Here is a 19,526-nt window from a genome sequence, read left to right on the forward strand (position 1 = left end):
TCTCTTTGAAACCTGGACACCCTATTCGGCCTATAGTATCATATAAAAATTCTGCTTTTTCTGCGTTGGCGACACGTTTATATTGGATTATAAAATCTTTTCGGCAGGTATTAAAATATAGTATAAAGAATTATGATACCTTATATACAAATTTAAGACTAAGATTGGGGGAGGAGTTAAATTATTTTCCCTTGATGTAGTTTCATTATACACTAATATTAATGTAATATATATGCTGGATGTAATTTGGGATTTATTAAATAATAACACTATTAGCATTAACAGTACGAAGTTGCCCAAAAAAGAAAGATTTGAGCTAATTAAGTTACTGGTTGAGGCTAATTATTTTATTTGGAAGTAAGATTTATAGACAGATTTTACATCCAGCACATATATTATATTAATATTAGTGTATAATGAAACTACATCAAGGGAAAATAATTTAACTCCTCCCCCAAAATCTTAGTTTTAAATTTGTGTATAAGGTATCATAATTCTTTATACTATATTTTAGAACTGATGAATAGGTTCCTAAATAGAGGATACCCGATTATCTCTATCAATAGCATTAAATTAGAAGCTAAAGACAATCAATAACAAACAATGACAGGATTAATAAAAAATATTTTATTTCAATGCCGTATGTTGAACACTGGTATAGACAAATTATCAATCTTTTTAAAGGTACAGAAATGCAGATAGTAGCAAAACTAGTCCCTAAATTACGTGGTGCTATTGACTTCCGGACAAACACATGACCTCATCTATCACATTTCTTGTAAGGATTATGATTCTTCTTACATTGGATCTACCAGATGTATTTTAAACTCTAGTTAAGCAACATGAAACATCAGTTCGTGCATCACATGCAAACGCATCGGAACTAGCATTCCATGTGATAAATGAAAACCACACATTCCTGTTTAATGAAGCCAAAATTTTAAATATTCAACATAATTATACTAAGTTATTGATTGCCGAGACTTTAGAAATGAAAATACAAAAAAACTCTTAACATTCGTCATCCATTTCTCATATCTGATTTGTGGGCATTCAAATGCATGCGTACCAAAGACTAATCTCTTATTTATAAGATTCCAAACATACACCTGTTTCGTTAGTTTCATTCCACTCTGTGAACTTGACACTAGTCAAAGTTTTAGTCCTCTTAAGGGAGGAATTCTTTAATTTCATCGTTTTATCGTATTTTAATAGTATTTTATTCGTATTCCAGTGAGGAATTTAATTGCATTGTTTTATTGTACTTTTATCTTATTTTAATAGTATTTTATTTGTATTCCTTCCGAATTCGTGTTTGACAAAATGTCTTCCTTCGCTAGAGGTTGCATAGGGGGGGTAGTATTTCTGTGATCGGGTTAGGGTTCACTGCTGTGATCCTTGGGGTGTTGGACTGTGTGTGTCAATAGTGAGGAACACATGAGTTTTAAATTGTGTAATTTTGTTTCAAAGTATCATTTCGTAATTTATTCATATAAGGAGATTTGGTAAAGAAGAAATCCTATGGACTGAATAAAAGGTAACTCCTTGTTTATTTCTAAAATTTTTTCAAAATGTAATGATTAAAAAAAATTATCATACTTAAGTATCAAAACTATAATTTTTTATTTATTATTTTTATTTTTTTTTCATATTGCCCCTTGCAACCTAAATTAGCTTTCCATTATGCACAGAAAATAAAGTAGATTTACATTCAACTTTTGCTTTTCTCAATTCTGTGCAGCAATTTAGCTTTGTACTTCTTATGGCCCACTTATAAAGTCATGCAGTGATCATGCCTTATTTTTAAGGTGGCGATGATATAATAGGACAATATTAATTAACCCACTTCCTGTATATTATTAACTTGCATTAGAAAATCTTTATTTTGAATTGAAATCCATTAAAATCAACATAAATATAATGCAATGTAACACCAAAGTTTAATCTAGTTGTAGTTCATATATTGATATCAGCTTCAAATACCTGAAGAAATGAAATAAAGATTTCATTTCTTTCACAAATAAAGATATGTGCTAGTTTTATTTGAAAGATAGACTTCCTTTACACCACACAGAACTGAATATTCAGGTGAAGCCAGTTGAGCCTTTAGTAGACGCTGGAGCTCAGCTTCAACAGCAGCTGAATATCGAATGTGTTGAAGATTTTGAAGATATTGCTTCTCTCATTTTGCAGTTTGTGTAAGTATTTGCATAAAACTATTACCTAAATGCAGAACCTTATATTTACTAGCATTGTTCTTTAAATGCCATTGTTCAGATCATCGAAATAATTAGGTCTTTATTGAAACATTGGTTACTATTGTTTACCACTATCGCCACGTTGATATTATTAACAAACTTTGATATTATGCTTGTGCCGATCATTAACAAATACTTGAAGCAATTAGGAACCCCACCCATACTGTGGTGCAGTTCTGCCTATCTTTTATACACGATATACAGATAGTTCCCGACTTTACGAGTTAATTTGTTCCTAGTGCATGCTCGTAAAGTGAGAATTTATTTCCCATAGACGTAATGTTAAAAATAGGGGTTATGTTATCAACAACGAAATTAGTTAGCTAATTAGTTTATGTTTAAACAATATCACCTTGCTGTAATGAAAGTGTTTTACCTCAAAAAGTTGAAGCATCAAAAGCAAGCAGCAGCGAAAGCGAATGTGATGCAGATTCAGAATACGAGAAAGATGAAAGCAATGACTCTGATTCAGATAACATAGCCGGAGCCAATCAGTATGATCTGCCAGATGATCTCTCCAGCAATTTTTAGTATAAGAAAAATTGTAAAACTAAATATATTTCTTGATGAAATGTCAAAGAGTATGAAAAACGCTGTTTAAGCATGGGTAATGCATCTCCATCATTTCTACTACCCAAGTAATATGCATGCATGCATCGTTTTATTATATCTCGTATCGTGAATGCCTTCACAACGAGTTGCTTAGGCATTGCACTTCTTTGAATAGGTAACGCTTCACTGGTAGAGAAGACTACAGTTACTTATTCTCAGATGGGCACTACCAGCCAGACGGCACCATTTCAAAGCTGATTGGCTTCATCATAAGTTTCTGGGCAGGTACCCTGTTGCAATAGTGACAACCCAGTTATGAAGTATAACTCCACAATATGAGAGATGCTTGATGGTGTGCATGGTTTAATCTAAATATATTTCTTGACGAAATGTCAAAGAGTATGAAAAAGGAAATATAATAAAACAATGCATGCAATACTACCTGGGTAGTAGAAATGACGGATATGCATTGCCTATGCTTAACCAGCCTTTTTCATACTCTTTGACATTTCGTCAAGAAATATATTTATATTAAACCATGCTCACCATCAAGCATCTCTCACTGTGGAGTTATAATTCATAACTGGGTTGTCACTATTGCAACAGGATACCTGCCCACCCACCGATGATGAAGCCAACCAGTTTCGAAACCGTGCCATCTGGGTGGTGGTGGTGGTGCCAGTCTGAGAATAAGTAACAGTAGTCTTCTCTACCAGAGAAGTGTTACTTATTCAAAGTAGTGCAATACCTAGGCAACTCGTTACTCGCAACGATGCATGCATTACCCGTGCTCAAACAGCCTTTTTCAATTGTAAAGCTGTTTAAGTATTCTCTAGCGAGAAATTCCCTTTTGCAGCAGGAAATAATCAAGAGTGAAAAAATGGAACTACAGATCATTTTGGACTGTAAAACATGCTGGAATACATTAGAATGATCGAAAGATTTTTAAAGATCCTAAATCCGATAAAAATTGTTTTACGGCAGCTGAAGCTCGGTCTCTTATGGAAAGAGGAATATTATGAAATTGAGAGATATGTTAAATTGCTTAAAACCTGTTTGATTAGCAGTTGAGGCATTAAGTAATCCATGTGCAACAGTATCAAAAGCCTTTCTAAGATCCAAATATATGATATCAAAATTATTCTTTGCATCCAGTTCCTTTGTGACTACATCATAGTATCCAATCAGATTGTTCAGACAAGACTTCCCCTTAACAAACCCTTAGTCGCTGATGTGCCAATAAAACCCAAAATAACAAACCCGTGCTGTGTCCAAGCTATAACTGAAGTCTTGTCTAGATGATCCTGCAATGCTTCTTTAACCAGTGCCTCCATTAATTTTTCTGAACAGAAGTTAAACTAACTGGTCTGTAATTACCTGTGTCTCCCTTTGATCCTCCTTTGTAGATTGGAGTCATATTTGCACATCTCCAGTCCATGGGTACCTCCCCTGAGTCCAAAGAAGCTCTCATAATTATGGCTAATTTTTGCTTACTTCCTTTGCTGCCTGGTCTGTATAGCTGGATAGATTCCATCCACCCCAGGTGCCTTTCTTGTGTTTATCTTCAACAATTTCTCCTCCACTTTCCTCTCAGTTATTACAAGATTATCTAGCTTACTGCCAGAGTTTAATACACCTCTGGCATTCCCCCTCCCTGAATAACTCCTCATGTGTGAATGTAGATGCAAAATATTCATTTAGTTTGTTAGCTACCAGAGACCTTTCATGCTGAGAATAGGTTGTGCAGATGAGGCTGAGTGACATGAAATTAGTGATTTTGAAATTACAAATGACTTAAAAAAACTTTCGAGTATAAAAGCAAGTAAGACTCCTAGAGTTGATAGTATATACCTAGTAATTTTGAGTGAGACTGCAGGAGTGTATTGAACCATCAGAGTTAATTATGAGGGCATTTTTGGACTCAGGAGAGATTCCTCTGGATTGGAGAGTTCTGACGTATTACCAGTACATAAAGCTGTTCTAACAGTGAAGTTGGTAACTACAGACCTGTTAGTCCTTCAAGTGGTAGGGAAAATCTTAGAGGCAATGGTTAAGAGTACAATCCAGGGACATTTAGATATACAGTCGATTCCGGTTATTTGGGACACATCGGGACTAGTGCATTTTGGCCCGATTAAGTGGCTGCCCCAATTATCCGAAGTTTCACATAAATAGTTAAAAATACAGTTCACCCCTTTACAATTGGTTCACTGTACAATCAAATCACGTTGCGATGGAGTCACCATTGTAAAGTACCGTTCACTATAAGATGTGTAATAAGCGCCAGTCATTGTGATCACGTTTGTGAATTGAATTTTAATTCAATTCACAAACGTGATCTAATTAGCGATTAAACAGCGATTCTAATTAGCGAAAATAGGAGGAATATTATCCACAGGCTATAAAAGTAAAGATATATTAAGTACAAATTTACCCTTTATTACCTTACCAATTAAAAGATTAAATGATATGTAAAATTCGGAAGAATTAATACGTACTGTAATATGTACATACTAACTAAACTAGGTGACATTTCTGTTCACTGTCATTTGTGGGTGGGGGTTAAAATTTAAAACAGTAAAAAGATAAGCAATCAATAACAAAGAACACGGCACACACAAATTGCAAGTAACACGATATGTGCAAGTGAGAACGGAGTAACAAATTACGAAGCTTTAAAAACAGGAATGAAGAGAAGATTCTGAAAATTATTTTTTTTATATGATTGAAGATTCCATAGAAGTGTAAATACATTTTACCATAACAACCCACAGAATTCCAGCTGTCGGTATTATCGCAAATTCAATAAGATCGAGTTTACTATCCGTTTATGATAGATTGCACTAACAGAAAAGCCCAATAAACAGGTGACTGCTAATTGTTTTATGGTTGTGACCTCCAGAAATTTGACCGAACCACGTGGTTCGGTCGAAGATAATCGTAGGGTAATCTCCAGTGCTGCGGTCTCATGCCCCGATTAAACGGCATGTTGTCCCAATTAAGTGAAGTAAACCCTGGCTATTTTCTCGATTGGGTTCTGTTTTTTAAGATTTGCCCCGATTAACCGGCGGCCCAAATAACCGGAATCCGCTGTATATGGCATTTTGATTAACACACAACATGGTTTTGTTAAGGGAAAATCATGTTTAACTAACTTAGTAGGCTATTTTGACACAGTTACATTGAGCTGGATGTAGGGAACAATTTTGACCTAGTTCATTTGGATTTTACCAAGGCATCTAACTCATCCCCCCTCTGTAAGAAGTTACTGTATAGACAAACATGTTGGGATTACTGGAAAAATTCTAATATGGATTGCTCAGTGGCTGCAGGGCTGAAGTTGTGGTTAATAGATATTCTTTAGATTTGTGTAATGTCAGAAGTGGGATCCCCAAGGATCAGTTCTTGGACTCTTTCTTTAAATTCATAAATGACATTGATGAAGGGATAAAAGGCATGATGTCAAAATTTCCGGATAATGTAAAGATTGGGAAGGTCATTAATGATCAGTGCCCAGAAGTGCTACTTCAGGATGAATTAATCAGGCTTCAGGAATGGTCAGAAAAGTAGTAGCTATGTTTTCATGCAGCAAAATGCAAGTTCTTACACTTCGGGAATGCAAACCCCAAAATTTATCAAACATTATCCTGTAGAGATATAATGGAGGTCATGGTCCCACTATATAAGGTAGTAGTAATACCACATTTGGAATATTGTGTTAAAGTATAGGGAACTCATCTGAAAAAAGACATTGAGCTTCTTGAAAGGATCCAAAGACAAGCAACTTGCATGATGAGATCTGAAAAGGGGCGACCATATGAGGAAAGACTCCAAATATGTGGACTACAGAGCTTGGCTACTAGGCACCTCAGGTGACCTGATTGTGGTTTATAAAGCACTGAGAGGGGGTTAGTAAAATAAATGAAGGCAGAATGTTCACTGTTATAAAGGATTCCAGAACCAGGGGCTGAAAATTTATTTTTAGCCAGCAAGTCATTGATTGTTGGAACAGGTTGCTTTTGCAGGTAATTGAGGCTGACACAGTTGACCTTTGAATAAATTTAGTTACCTATGAAGGAGGGAAGCAAATAATTTGTATTTGCTTATCTACTTTTTTTCTTTTTTTTTTTTTTTTTGCCAGTGCAGCAAAAGCTTGTGGCTTCCTTGCACTATATGGCTTCCATTACTATTACTGTCATTTATAACAGGAAATATTTCACTCTTATTCATTTTACTTTTAACTCTGGGAGCCATATATACACATCAGTTAGTTCCCTTCTAAGTTGCCAAGCTCTGTAGTATTCAGTCTTTCCTCTTATGTGGATGCCCTTTCAAGAAGAACAATGGCCTTTCCAGCTGTAGTCTCCATACTTGAATATTTCAAGTTCAATCTTACAATTTTCTGATACAGGTGACCTGATTGTGGTGACCTGATACAGACAAGTTATGACCCCCTGTCTCTATGAACAAATGTTCAATAAATCATCAATAGGACACAATGGGCCTTCCTTCCAGCCTGTCTATACTTCTCAGAGAACCTCATGTCTGACCTTCTTATAACTCCAAATCTCTTTCTTCTTCTAATGTTGATTCAACATTAGAGGATTTTTAATTCAACCCCACAAAGTATATAAATTATTTTAGATTGCTGGTCCCAAAGTTTTACACTTGGGGAATAGCATACTTGCATTTTGCTGCATTAAAACATAGCTGCCACTTTTCTGACCATCTTTGAGATCTATCTGAGTCATCTTTCAGAAACACTGTTGGCACCAATTATTAACTACTCTATCAGACATTAAGCCCTGTATTCCTTTATCGATGTCATTGAAGAAAATCAAAAAGAACAGTGGTCCCATTATCAATCCTTGGGAACCCCCACTTCTTAGTCCAATCTGAAGAGTAACCATTAATCACAATCCTCTGCCTTCTACCTTGCAGCCACCCTCTGATCCATCTAAGGATTTTCCCTGTGATTTCGACATGTTCCTGCTTAAACAGCAGCCTCTCATGTGGTACGAATTTAATTGGATTTCAGTAAGTACCTTGCTGAAATCCAATTAAAGAATATCAAAATTATATCCTACATCCAACTCATCAGTAACTCTGCCAAAATAGCTAACCATTTTGATTAAACTTGATTTTCCCTTTACAAAACCCTGATGTATTGCCTTCAGAAATTGATTTCTGTCTAAATGATCTTATAACGCACTCCTTTTGCATTGCCTTTGTGATTTCCCCTACCCCTGAAGTCAGGCTGATCAGTCAGTAATTATCCACTTCACTCTTAGCCACTTTAATAGAAGATCTCAGTGGGGCTGGCTTTTGGTTCTTCAAGGCAAATAGAAGATGTAAAAACATTCTAAAATACCATTTTCTTATTAATCAAAAAGTTTTGCATATATTTGTTTTTACTAAGACCAAACAATATTTTTGTGTTAAGCAGTATTTCATGTAAACTGATTCAGTTAAGCAAATAAATATGCATTGAAAATAGGTTGAAGCAGATAACACATGCATTTTGTGTTAATGATATTTCGTGTTAAGTGGTTTCCATTGTAGCGTACTGTATTAAAAGATTTCATTTGAATGCTAATATGTATTACTAAAAATTAAGTGCATTGTGAAATAGTTTATTTCATTTATTCTAATCTACTCTAACCAGGGAAAGAATTGCATTACAAGAGGAATAAGGTTTGTTTGGGGGAATTTAATATTTACATAAAAATTTGTGAAGCAGTTTAGCTAAAGAGTAGGCTATCCAGAGGAAATTGAGATGCAAATTTGTTCCCACCCCTCCTTAGCCTAGGTATATGGAGTTGTCACAGAGAACTGTTTACATTATTTTTAGAGTTAATACATTTATTAATGTTAAATAAATGTGATAATATACCTTGAATTTCTCTAAAATGTTTTATTTTCAGTTATTTAGGTGCCCAGCAAAAGCTCATTTTAAAATTACCTCTTACAATAAATAAATTTTTTGAGCCAACTGTGATGAATTCAGAATCTTTCTTTACCAGATGGAAAAATCTTAGTAGGTAAGTATTTGTTATTATGATTAAAATGCTTTAATTTATGTGATAAAATTAAGTTATGCTTAATAATATAATACAAAAAAGTACTTTTCTATTTCTTCATAGGTATTATTTTATTTTTTTTATGAAAACCCCAAACACGAGAAGTATTAGAACCTATAGTACTTAGTACCATGCATGAGTTGGAGGTTGAGAAGATGAAAGAAGATATTTGTTGACTTGAACTTCTGTATATTGCATTTTCAAGAAATACGCATGAAGGAAGGTTGTTCCAGAAAACGGAAGTTGAACGAATAAATGAGGTAGAAGAAAAGTTGGTCTGTGAGTTTTAAGTTTGACAGTAAAAGGATGTTTACTAGTTGCGGCACGTGTTCGAACTGCTTTGAAAGAGAGAACAGGAATTAAAGAAGGCAATTCAGAAGAACAGTATCCATGGAAGTGTCTATAGAAAGGGCATGTTGTTGTTTGGTTTTTAGGAGCATTAGCAACTAAGGCCATATTGCTCCAGAGATATGCGGTGGTCATTCCCTGACCTTTCCGCATCCTCAGTATTTAGTGGTCACAGGCTCGAACCCCGGTCTAATCAAGAAGCGTGTACTATGCACTACTGCTCCTGCCCACCTAGCTACAGAGGCACCGTAGAATAGAAAGGGCATGCAGCAGAAACAGAACACCTATGAGACAGTGGAGAGATTCTGTTAGGGAGGAGGACTCATTAATTAACCTAATTGTCCTCTTTTGAATGGAATCTACAAGCCCGAGAGAGGTTTTGTAGGCACCACCCCAGTTGTGGGAACAATATTCCATAGTGGGGCCAATTTGCGATTTGTGCAGAGTAAACGGCATTTTGGAAGAAAAGTAATGCCAAGAGCAAAAGAAAAAATACAATTTTTTAGATGCAGAGAAAATAATATTTGTAATGTGCTTATGCCAAGAAAGATTAGAAGTCGGGGTAATCCCCAATAGAGATATATATGATCTTGCCTAGAAATCGGAGTGTCATCAAAGATAACAGAAGCAGAAGAATCCTTTTTGTGAGATAAAAGACATGACTCAGTTTTAGAAGGATTGAAATCGACTAAGTTATCCCCCTCTGCAGAATTATCTGGAGATCAGCATTTAAGGAATTGCGTTAGAATTTGTCATTAAAAATTGTCAGGTGAATAAAATTTTCTCATGGTTATCAATCCTAATATTAAAAAAGATAAGGCTCACTATATATATAAAAGTTTAACTTTTGTGTAGTTCATAAATCCTATTTAGCAGACTTTGCACATTTGTATGTTGGTTTATCCCAAACTATTCAAAAATAAATTTTAAAATAATGTAAATATGAAAAAAGTAGCATTACCTATTTTTATAGTTTTTCACTTAACAGTTTTAAGTCAAGAGATACTTGTTTATGTTAAACTTTAATTTCTGTAGACTATCATTTTCAAGAAATAGATATGAAAGAAAAAAAAAAACAGAAGAGGTATAAATGAAGAAGAGGAAAAGTTAGTGTTGCAAGTTAAACTGTAAACAGAAATCTACCAGCAGATGCAGGTGTATGTCCATTTAATAAGCTGGAATACTGGTTCAGAAAAGTTATTCAGCAGAGACTGAATGTCTGTGTGATAGGGAATGTGGTGAGTAAAAGAAGGAACAATACTGAGAATGAAAAGAGTCTAGTTTTTTTGTCAGTGCAAATGAATCAATATTTGTGATGCACTTATGCCAAGAAAGGTTATAAGTTAAGGTTATCCTCAGTAAAGCCATATACACTTGTTTAGAATTAAGAGCATGAAAGAAGCAGACCCTTTAACAAGAAATAAGACAGAACTAGGTGTGGAAGTATTGAAGTTAACTAAGTTTTCTTCTCCCCACTGGACTTAAGGATTAGAAAGATAAGTGGTTTTTTATTATTTTGAATAATCAAAGTTGTAGCTGTTTGTGTGGAACAGGATATGTCAAACTGGAGGATGGGGTTTAGTGAACTGTTATCGGCACAACTTTGGGTAGCATTCTAATCATTAATTTCTTTAATAGTTATTATTCCAAATTGATAGTTATAGTGCTAAACCGTTGGTATAATTCTGGTATATCTGTAACTTTACCAGACCTTTGAAAATGGTACTCCTATGGGTGCACTCTTCCGTAGGTCTAAGCCAGTGGTAAACAACTATTTTTTTATTCAGGCTAAATTTTATTTAATTTAGAATTAATCGGGAACATCATAGTTTGGAAGGATTTCTCTTCCCTTAGAGAAAATTTTTAAAAAAATTGTCAAAATACACTTCATTTGGTATGGGAAAACTGCACACATTTCAATAGTTTATTATTATTAATAATGTTTTTATATAAAAAAAATCTCCTTTTATGGGATTTTTTTCTGCTCTGTGACAGGTACTAGTACAGAGTGCATGGGGCAATTAGTTGTGTCATATTACTGCTATTATTATTAAATGTGGTTTCTGGTTCCATGTAAGTGTTCTCTGGGAAGACTATTATTACTAGGTTCTTATGGCACCATGCCAGTGGTTGACATGATGGTTGGGATGGTCATTACTTGTTCCCTATGCCATATTTCTTTGAGCATTAGCATTAGTAGAGGTACACGATGCAAGAAAGCAAGCTTATGTAGCATCAGCAAAAAAAAAAAAAAAAAAAAAAGCTCAGATTTCACCCCTCCATTCGTTCCAAATACCTGGCCAGCTCAGCCTTACAACTGTCTTTCCTCGTTTTCAGTTTATGCCCCCTGAGGTTTGTAATCTGAGCAAGAGAAGAATCCCATCAGCCTTAAGCCTGCTCAAACTATTCAAGGCCTTATACACCTCTCAAGTGCCTAGTCTCCAGATGCAGCAATTTGCAGAACTTAAACCTTTCTTGGTAAGAGGACCCCTTCGGTCCTCTCACCAGTCTTGTTGCCCTTCTCTGTACTCATTCTAGCAACTGTACATCCTTCTATAAATCAGGCCTCCAGACCTGTACGCAGTAGTCAAGGTGTGGCCTGACCATTGCCTTATACAGGGAGATAACCACCACCTTATCCCTGCTAGCAAAATTCCTGTATACCATTGACAATATCCCATGACCTGCTCTGGCAGCCTGTCTGCACTGTTAAGAAAACTTCATATCTGACTGCACAATTACCTCTACATATTTTTAATTTTCCGCTAACTTGAGTGTAGTATTAGTATTAGCATTAGTAGAGGCATATGATGCAAGAAAGCAAGCTTATTCAGCATCAGCCAAAAAAAAAAAAAAAACACACACACACCACTCCCATTTCACCCCTCCGTTCGTTCGAAATACCTGTCCAGTTGAGCCTTAAATTTGTTTAGGCTATCAACTTCAACAACAAATGATGGAAGTCGGTTCCACCAACCAACCACCCGCTGGCCAAAGGCAAATTTCCGCACATCTATCCGACATCCGTCCTTCCTCAATTTGAATTTATGCCCTCTGAGGTGATTATTCTGAGCAAGAGGAAGAATCCCATTGGTATTGAGCATGCTCAAACCATTCAAAGCCTTATACACCTCTATCAGATCACCTCGCCGGTGCCTAGTCTCCAGACTCTGTAATTTGCAAAACTTAAGCCTTTCTTCATAAGAGCAACCCTTTGTTCCATTCACTAATCTTGTTGCCCTTCTCTGTACCCGTTCCAGCAGCTCTACATCCTTCTTGAAATGAGGCCTCCAGACCTGTATACAGTACTCAAGATGTGGCCTAACCATTGCCTTATACAAGGGAATAATCACCTCCTTATCCCTGCTAGAAAAATTCCTGTATATCATTGACAAGACACCATGAGCTAAATGATTTTGTAATAACTGAGAGCAAAGTGGAGGAGATATTGTTGAAGTTAAACATAAGAAAAGCACCTGGGGTGGATGGGATCTATCCAGTTATATTAAAGGAGGCGGCAAAGCAACTAAGCAAACCCTTGGCCATAATTATGAGAGCATCCTTGGACTCGGGAGGTTCCCACGGACTGGAGATGTGCAAATGTATCCCCAATTCACAAAGGGGATTGAAGGATGACACGAGTAATTACAGACCAGTTAGTTTAACTTCTGTTCCGGGTAAAATAATGGAGTCACTGTTTAAAGATGCATTGCAGAATCATCTAGACAAGACTGCAGCAATAATTCAGACACAGCATGGGTTTGTTAAGGGAAAGTCTTGTCTGACAAATTTGATAGGATATTATGATGTGGTTACAAAGGAACCGGATGCAAAAAATAATTTTGATATCATCTATTTGGATTTCAGGAAAGCTTTTGACACTGTTGCGCATGAAAGACTATTGTACAAATTGGAGCAGAATGGTATTAAGGGTAAGTTGCTACAATGGATAAAAGGATGGTTAAGTGGGAGAAGACAGAGGGTGGTAATCAATGGGTGCTGCTCTTCGTGGACTAATGTTATTAGTGGAGTCCCACAGGGTTCGGTGTTGGGTCCACTGTTGTTTTGTCTATTTATCAATGATATTGATGAAGGTATATCAGGCTTAATGTCGAAGTTTGCAGATGATACAAAGGTTGGCAGGGTTGTTAATGACAGTAATGGCAGTGTGCTACTGCAACAGGATCTAGATCATTTGGGGAGATGGGCTAAGAAGTAGCAACTGAAGTTTAACCTTGACAAATGCAAAGTACTGCATATGGGTAGAAGTAACCCCAGAGAAATGTGCCAACTGTGTGGTACTACACTTAAGGTGGTAGAAAATGAAAAAGACCTGGGAGTAATTGTGCAGGCAGATATGAAGTTTTCTGAGCAATGCAGACAGGCTGCCGGGGCAGGTCATGGGGTTTTGTCAATGATATATAGGAATTTTGCTAGCAGGGAAAAGGAGGTGATTGTCCCTCTGTATAAGGCAATGGTCAGGCCACGCCTTGAGTACTGCGTACAGGTCTGGAAGTCTTACTTTAGGAAGGATGTAGGTTTGCTTGAGCGTGTACAGAGAAGGGCAACAAGATTGGTGAGGGGAATGAAGGGATCCTCTTACCAAGAGAGGCTTAAGTTCTGCAAATTGCAGTGGCTGGAGACTAGGCACCTGCACGGTGATTTGATTGAGGTGTATAAGGCCTTGAATGGATTGAGCATGCTGAATTCTGATGGGCTCCTTCCACTTGTTCAGATTACCAACCTAAGGGGGCATAAATTCAAATTAAGAAAAGACAGATGTAGAATAGATGTGCGGAAAGTTGCCTTTAGCCAGCGGATGGTTAATTGCTTGAACAAACTTCCATCTAACATTGTGGAAGTTGATAGGTTGAATAAATTTAATGAGGAACTGGACAGGCATTTGGAGGGAATGGTGTGTTTTTTTTTTTTTTTTTTTTGGCTGATGCTGCATAAGCTCATACACATGCTTTCTTGCATCACATGCCGCCACTACTGCTACTACCACGCTTTGCAGGCTTCACATTTCAAGCTGTTCTTCATAAATCTTATGAAATACAAGTTTAATACATCTCAGTTAGGTCCTCTTTCTTTCTGATATATCTTGTTACCAAGCTTTGCAGTCTTCGCACTTCAAGCTGTCCTTAATGATATTGATTAGAGCCCATTACCCACTGATTCCCTTTCTTTGTGCCTTCTCCAGAAGCCCTCTCTTTTATCAAATGTTGCCTCCAAACCTGAATACAATATTTCAGATGCAGTCTCATTATCATCCTTTTCACAATCATGTATTGGCAGTTCACAATTTCTCGTCTATAAAAGTTAAGCTGAAGTCGCATAACAAGGAAATCGTACTCTTCATAGTCATTTCGCCTGCAACCCCCCTCCCCATTTATCTTTTCTTTATCACAAGGGTTCTCTGACCACCACACACTCAACTCCAATTTGGACTTCACCAGATTCTAGAATTTTATTGGGTTGCCTTCAGAGCTTTTAATGAGAAGCATAGCACCTTCCCAATGCCTCTTTCATTCCTTCTCTTTGGATGGTGCCATTTCTTAGTTGGCCTTACATTATCAGCATTAGTTGATCTGCCCCAGAAGCTCAAATTTTTTTCTTTTTTATATACAGGGTTTTTAAAATTAAAGTATATAGAGGGCTCTGGAGCGAGTTCTAAGGCTCGTACTGAAGAGAAATTTGGACAACAGGTACAATAAAGAATGCACTCGCCATTTATTGGGAAAAAAATTTAGTTACAAAATCTGTCACTGTATGGTGTGTAACTGTCTTAGTTACGATAATGCAAATAACTTATGTTATTTGCATAATCATAAGTTATTGCCACAGCGCCACTACTCAGCTCTATTGTACTGTATAAAAGCAAAGCAGTCTCTTCAAAATCATACAGTAGATGTTTGCCTGCACTACAGCAGCAATGCCAACAATGTTGCAGGAAAAGGCGATATTAATGAAGCTGTACTGTCAGAACAGCAACAATGCAGCTATCAGAGAATTCCGGCATCAGAAGCACAAAGGCGTGGACCTATGACTGTTTGTGCTGTCTGCAAAATGATTGCGAAATTTGAAGCGACAGGATATCTTGGTGTTCAGCCAGGTAGAGGTCGAAAACAAGTGGACTCCTCTTGTGTTGAAGATGTGACTATGGCTGTCATGCATTTATCAAGTCAATAATCTTGTTGTGGTAGTGCAAGTGTGCCAGCTGTTTCTTGTGAAGTGGACATGCTGTATTCCACTGTAAGGCTAGTAATGCGTCAGGTGTTGTGGTACTATCCTTACAAGGTGCACATACTACAGCAACTAAAGCAAGGTAATGCAGATATTTGTTTCACAAAAGCACTTCAGTTTCTGGTGCGAATGACAGTGGATATCACTTGGCCATGGAACATCCTTTGGAGTGATGAAGCCCACTTCTGCTTAAATGGACAAGTGAATACGCACAACTGTTGCATTTGGGCAACAGAAACCCTTGAGTTATCCAAGAAGTTCCATTGCATTCTCCAAAAGTGACAGTGTGGTGTTTGATTTACGGCGACATTCGTGATTGGGCCATATTCTTTTGAACAGTTAACACCGACTGGACCCCTCACCTGTTCCGTCACTGAACCGTGATATTATGAAGTGTTGGCAAATTTTGCAATACCAGAACTGCAACAACGTGGGTGCCTTCAGGATACCATATTCGTGCAAGATGGTGTGCAACCCCACATCCACCGTTGTGTCCAAAGATTGCTAAGGCAACACTTTAAAGAAGAATGGGTCATCAGCCATTGTTTCCAGACATGTTGACCACCCTGATCACCGGACCTCACCCCAAGTGACTTCTGGTTGCGGTGTTTTTGAAGAACCAGGTGTATCAGGAAGAATGTCAAACTCTGGCAGATCTGAAGTACAGCATTAGACGTAATGTATTGGCTATTCCAGTTGACATGTTACATTCTTCAAATATAAACTGTTGTCGACCAAAATGGAGGACACATTGAACAATTGTAGCTCTGTCCAAGTGATTTGTATTGCCACAGTGCCATATAGTGACAAATTTTGTAACTTCCCCTCCCCCAATAAATGGCAAGTGCATTCTTTATTGTTATGTTATTTTGGTTTTTAGGAGCATTAGCAACTAAGGCCATATTGCTCCGAGAATATGCGGGTCATTCCCTGACCATTCCGCATCCTTCGTATTTGGTGGTGACGGGTTCGAAACCCGGTCTAATAAAGAAGCATGTGCTACGCACTGCTGCTCCTTCCCACTTGGCTACGGAGGTGCCTATTCTTTATTGTACCTGTTGTTCATTGAATACACCATGAATTGTCAAACTAATAGAGCAAGCTTATCTGCGAAAAGATCTAAACCTCCCAAACACTTCCTAATTCATTTCACAAATATACGTGGTCTCAATTCTAATCTCAATGATGTCCATTTCCACTTGCAGTCTCCCAAACCCCATGTACTTTTTCTGACAGAATCTCAGTTATCGGTTGATTCAACTACTGCTCATCTCAGATGCCCAAATTATTCACTGTATGATTCCTTTCGCCTCAAAGGTGGTACTTGTGCATATGTCTGTTCTGATATTCCCTGTCAGAGACTTGGCAATTTGGAATTTCCTCTCTTTGATCTTCTATGGCTTAAAATCTCTCTACCTCATTGTGTCAAATTCATCTGTTGTCTCTACCGTTCTCCCAACTCCACTAATCACTTGGAGCTCTTTGACTTCCTCTCTTTGCAACTTGACTTTCTCCAGTCCAACTTTCCTAACAGTGAGGTAATTTTCCTTGGTGATTTTAATGTTCACAACTCCAGCTGGCTTCCATTTTCTAGTCACACCGACCCAGCAGATCGAGATGCTGAGGCTTTTGCAATTACTAATGACCTAGCACAGATTGTTCATTTACCTACAAGAATACCGGACAATCCTAATCATACAGCCAATACGCTTGATCTTTTTCTCACAAACAACCCTTCTAAGTACACGGTTGAAGTGAGAGGTCCTTTAGGCACTTCAGATCACAACTTGGTGATTGTCTCTTCTCCAATGGAACCTTTATCTCATGGCTATTCCCAACCTCGTGTTGTTTGGCATTACAAGAATGCAAAATGGGATGACCTGCGAGACTTCTTTTCTTTTCCTTGGTCGGATTACTGTTTCAAAACTTCTGATGTCAATGTTTGCTCAGATCGTGTCAGTGAAATTATTCTTGCAGGAATGGAATCCTTATCCCACACTCCACTTTAAAATCTCGTCCTTTATCTAAATCTTGGTTTCCCAATAAATTATGCTAAGGCTGTTCAAGAGAAGAATGTTGAGTTGCATATCGTAATTGGCTTGTTTCTAATTCTTCAGTTTCATTTTCTGCCTACACCAAAGCTCGCAACAATTGTAAAGCAGTTATTAATCAGTCCAAACTAGAGTTTGAACAGGCTAAGAGCAGAAAACTTGCTTCTTGCCCTAATGGTAGCCGAGCATTCTGGTCTCTTGCCAAAGCTATTGGCCGCAACTTTTGCCCATCTCTGCTCCCACCTCTGTCAAAACCAGATGGTTCTGTTGTATCCTTCAGCCAAGGATAAAGCTGACCTGCTAGCATCCCATTTTTCTTCCAGCTCATGTATTAATGATCTTGGTAAAACACCTCCCACCATTGCCAACACACTCCTTTCAATGCCTCCTGTGGTCTTCCATCAAAAGGATATCAGAGGGATTTTGATGAATCTTGATGCTAAGAAAGCTCCAGGTTCTGATGGTATTTCTCCACTTGTTCTCCTATTCTTTGCCGCCTTTTTTCACTTTCTTATTCCAAATGTGTTTTTCCTTCTGCTTGGAAATTTGCTCATATCCAGCCAGTTCCTAAAAAGGGTGACAAATCCCTCCCATCCAATTATCATCCCATTGCAATTACTTCTACTCTTTCTAAAGTAATGGAGAAATCAATTAACCGCCAACTCTTAAACTACCTAGAAACCTTCCGTCTGATCAACGATTGCCAGTATGGATTCCGTCAGTGTCGATCCACTGGTGATATTCTGGCTTATGTTACCCATTTATGGACTAATTCAATGGAAAGGTTCGGTGAAACACAAGTAGTTGCTCTTGACATCTCAAAGGCTTTTGATCGTGTTTGGCATAAAGGTCTTCTAAACGAGCTTCCATCTTATGGTTTGCCAAGTGTTTTTAGTAATTGGTTATCCAGTTTTCTCTCTGATCACTCACTTAGGGTGATGGTAGATGGCTCTCTGTCTTCTAACTTCTCCACTAATGCCGGTGTCCCCCAAGGTTCAGTTCTTTCCTCCACTCTTTTCCTCTTGTATATTAATGACCTTCTTCCATTGACTGGAAATCCTATCCATAGTTTTGCCGATGATAGCACATTGCATTCCACTTTCCATTTTGAGAAACCTTGTCCTGCTCAATCAGCTTCAACTTCTCCAAAATCTGCTACCAATTCCTTAAATGCCAATCTTCAGGTAATTCTACAGTGGGGCAAAGACAACTTAGTCGATTTCAACCCTTCTAAAACTCAGTCTTGTCTTATATCTCGCAAAAAGTTCTTCTGCTCCTATGCTTATGTGACACTCCGATTTCTAGGCAAAATGGTATATCTCTTTTGGGGATTACCCTGACTTCTAATCTCTCTTGGCACAAGCACATTACAAATATTGCTTTCTCTGCATCTAAAAAACTTGGTTTTCTCTTTCGCTCTCGGCATTACTTTTCTTCCAAACAGCTGCTCACTCTGTATAAATCGCAAATCCGCCCTGCCATGGAATATTGTTCCCACATCTGGGGTGGTGCCTCCAAAACCTCTCTCAGGCTTCTTGATTCCATTCAGAAGAGGGCAGTTAGGTTAATTAATGATTCATCTCTAACAGAGTCTCTCCACTCGCTTTCTCATAGACGCACTGTTTCTGCTGCATGCCGCTTCTACAGATACTTCCATGGGCGCTGTTCTTCTGAATTGGCTTCTATAATTCCTGCTCTTTCTTTCAAAACAGTCTGAACACGTGCCGCCACTAGCCAACATCCATTTACTGTTCAACTTCAAACCCACAGAACCAACCTTTCATCTTCCTCATTTATTCATTCAACTGCCGTTTTCTGGAACAACCTTCCTTCATACGTATTTCCTGAAAATTACAATCTACAGAAGTTCAAGTCCAATGTCAACAAATATCTTCTTTCGTCTTCTCAACCTCCAACCCAAGCATGGTAATAAGTACTATAGGTTCTAATACCTCTCATGTTTGGGGTTCACATAAAAAAAAAAAAAAAAA

At 37.5% G+C, this 19,526-nt stretch overlaps 1 protein-coding gene across 1 annotated transcript in view; it reads left to right on the plus strand.

The window, feature by feature from the left end:
* The window catches only part of LOC150079916 (AP-2 complex subunit alpha-like), a 260,057-nt gene that overhangs the window by 225,316 nt on the left and 15,215 nt on the right, over positions 1-19,526 (plus strand). The window contains exons 21-22 of the mRNA XM_090383347.1: positions 2,075-2,198; positions 8,735-8,851. Of these exons, the coding sequence (XP_090239473.1) occupies positions 2,075-2,198; positions 8,735-8,851 (241 nt within the window). The remainder of the gene's footprint in view (positions 1-2,074; positions 2,199-8,734; positions 8,852-19,526) is intronic.

The sequence above is a fragment of the Mastigoproctus giganteus genome, chromosome 10, assembly GCF_048544385.1.
Source record: "Mastigoproctus giganteus isolate SK-2022 chromosome 10, ASM4854438v1, whole genome shotgun sequence".
Taxonomy (NCBI): Eukaryota; Metazoa; Arthropoda; class Arachnida; order Uropygi; family Thelyphonidae; genus Mastigoproctus; species Mastigoproctus giganteus.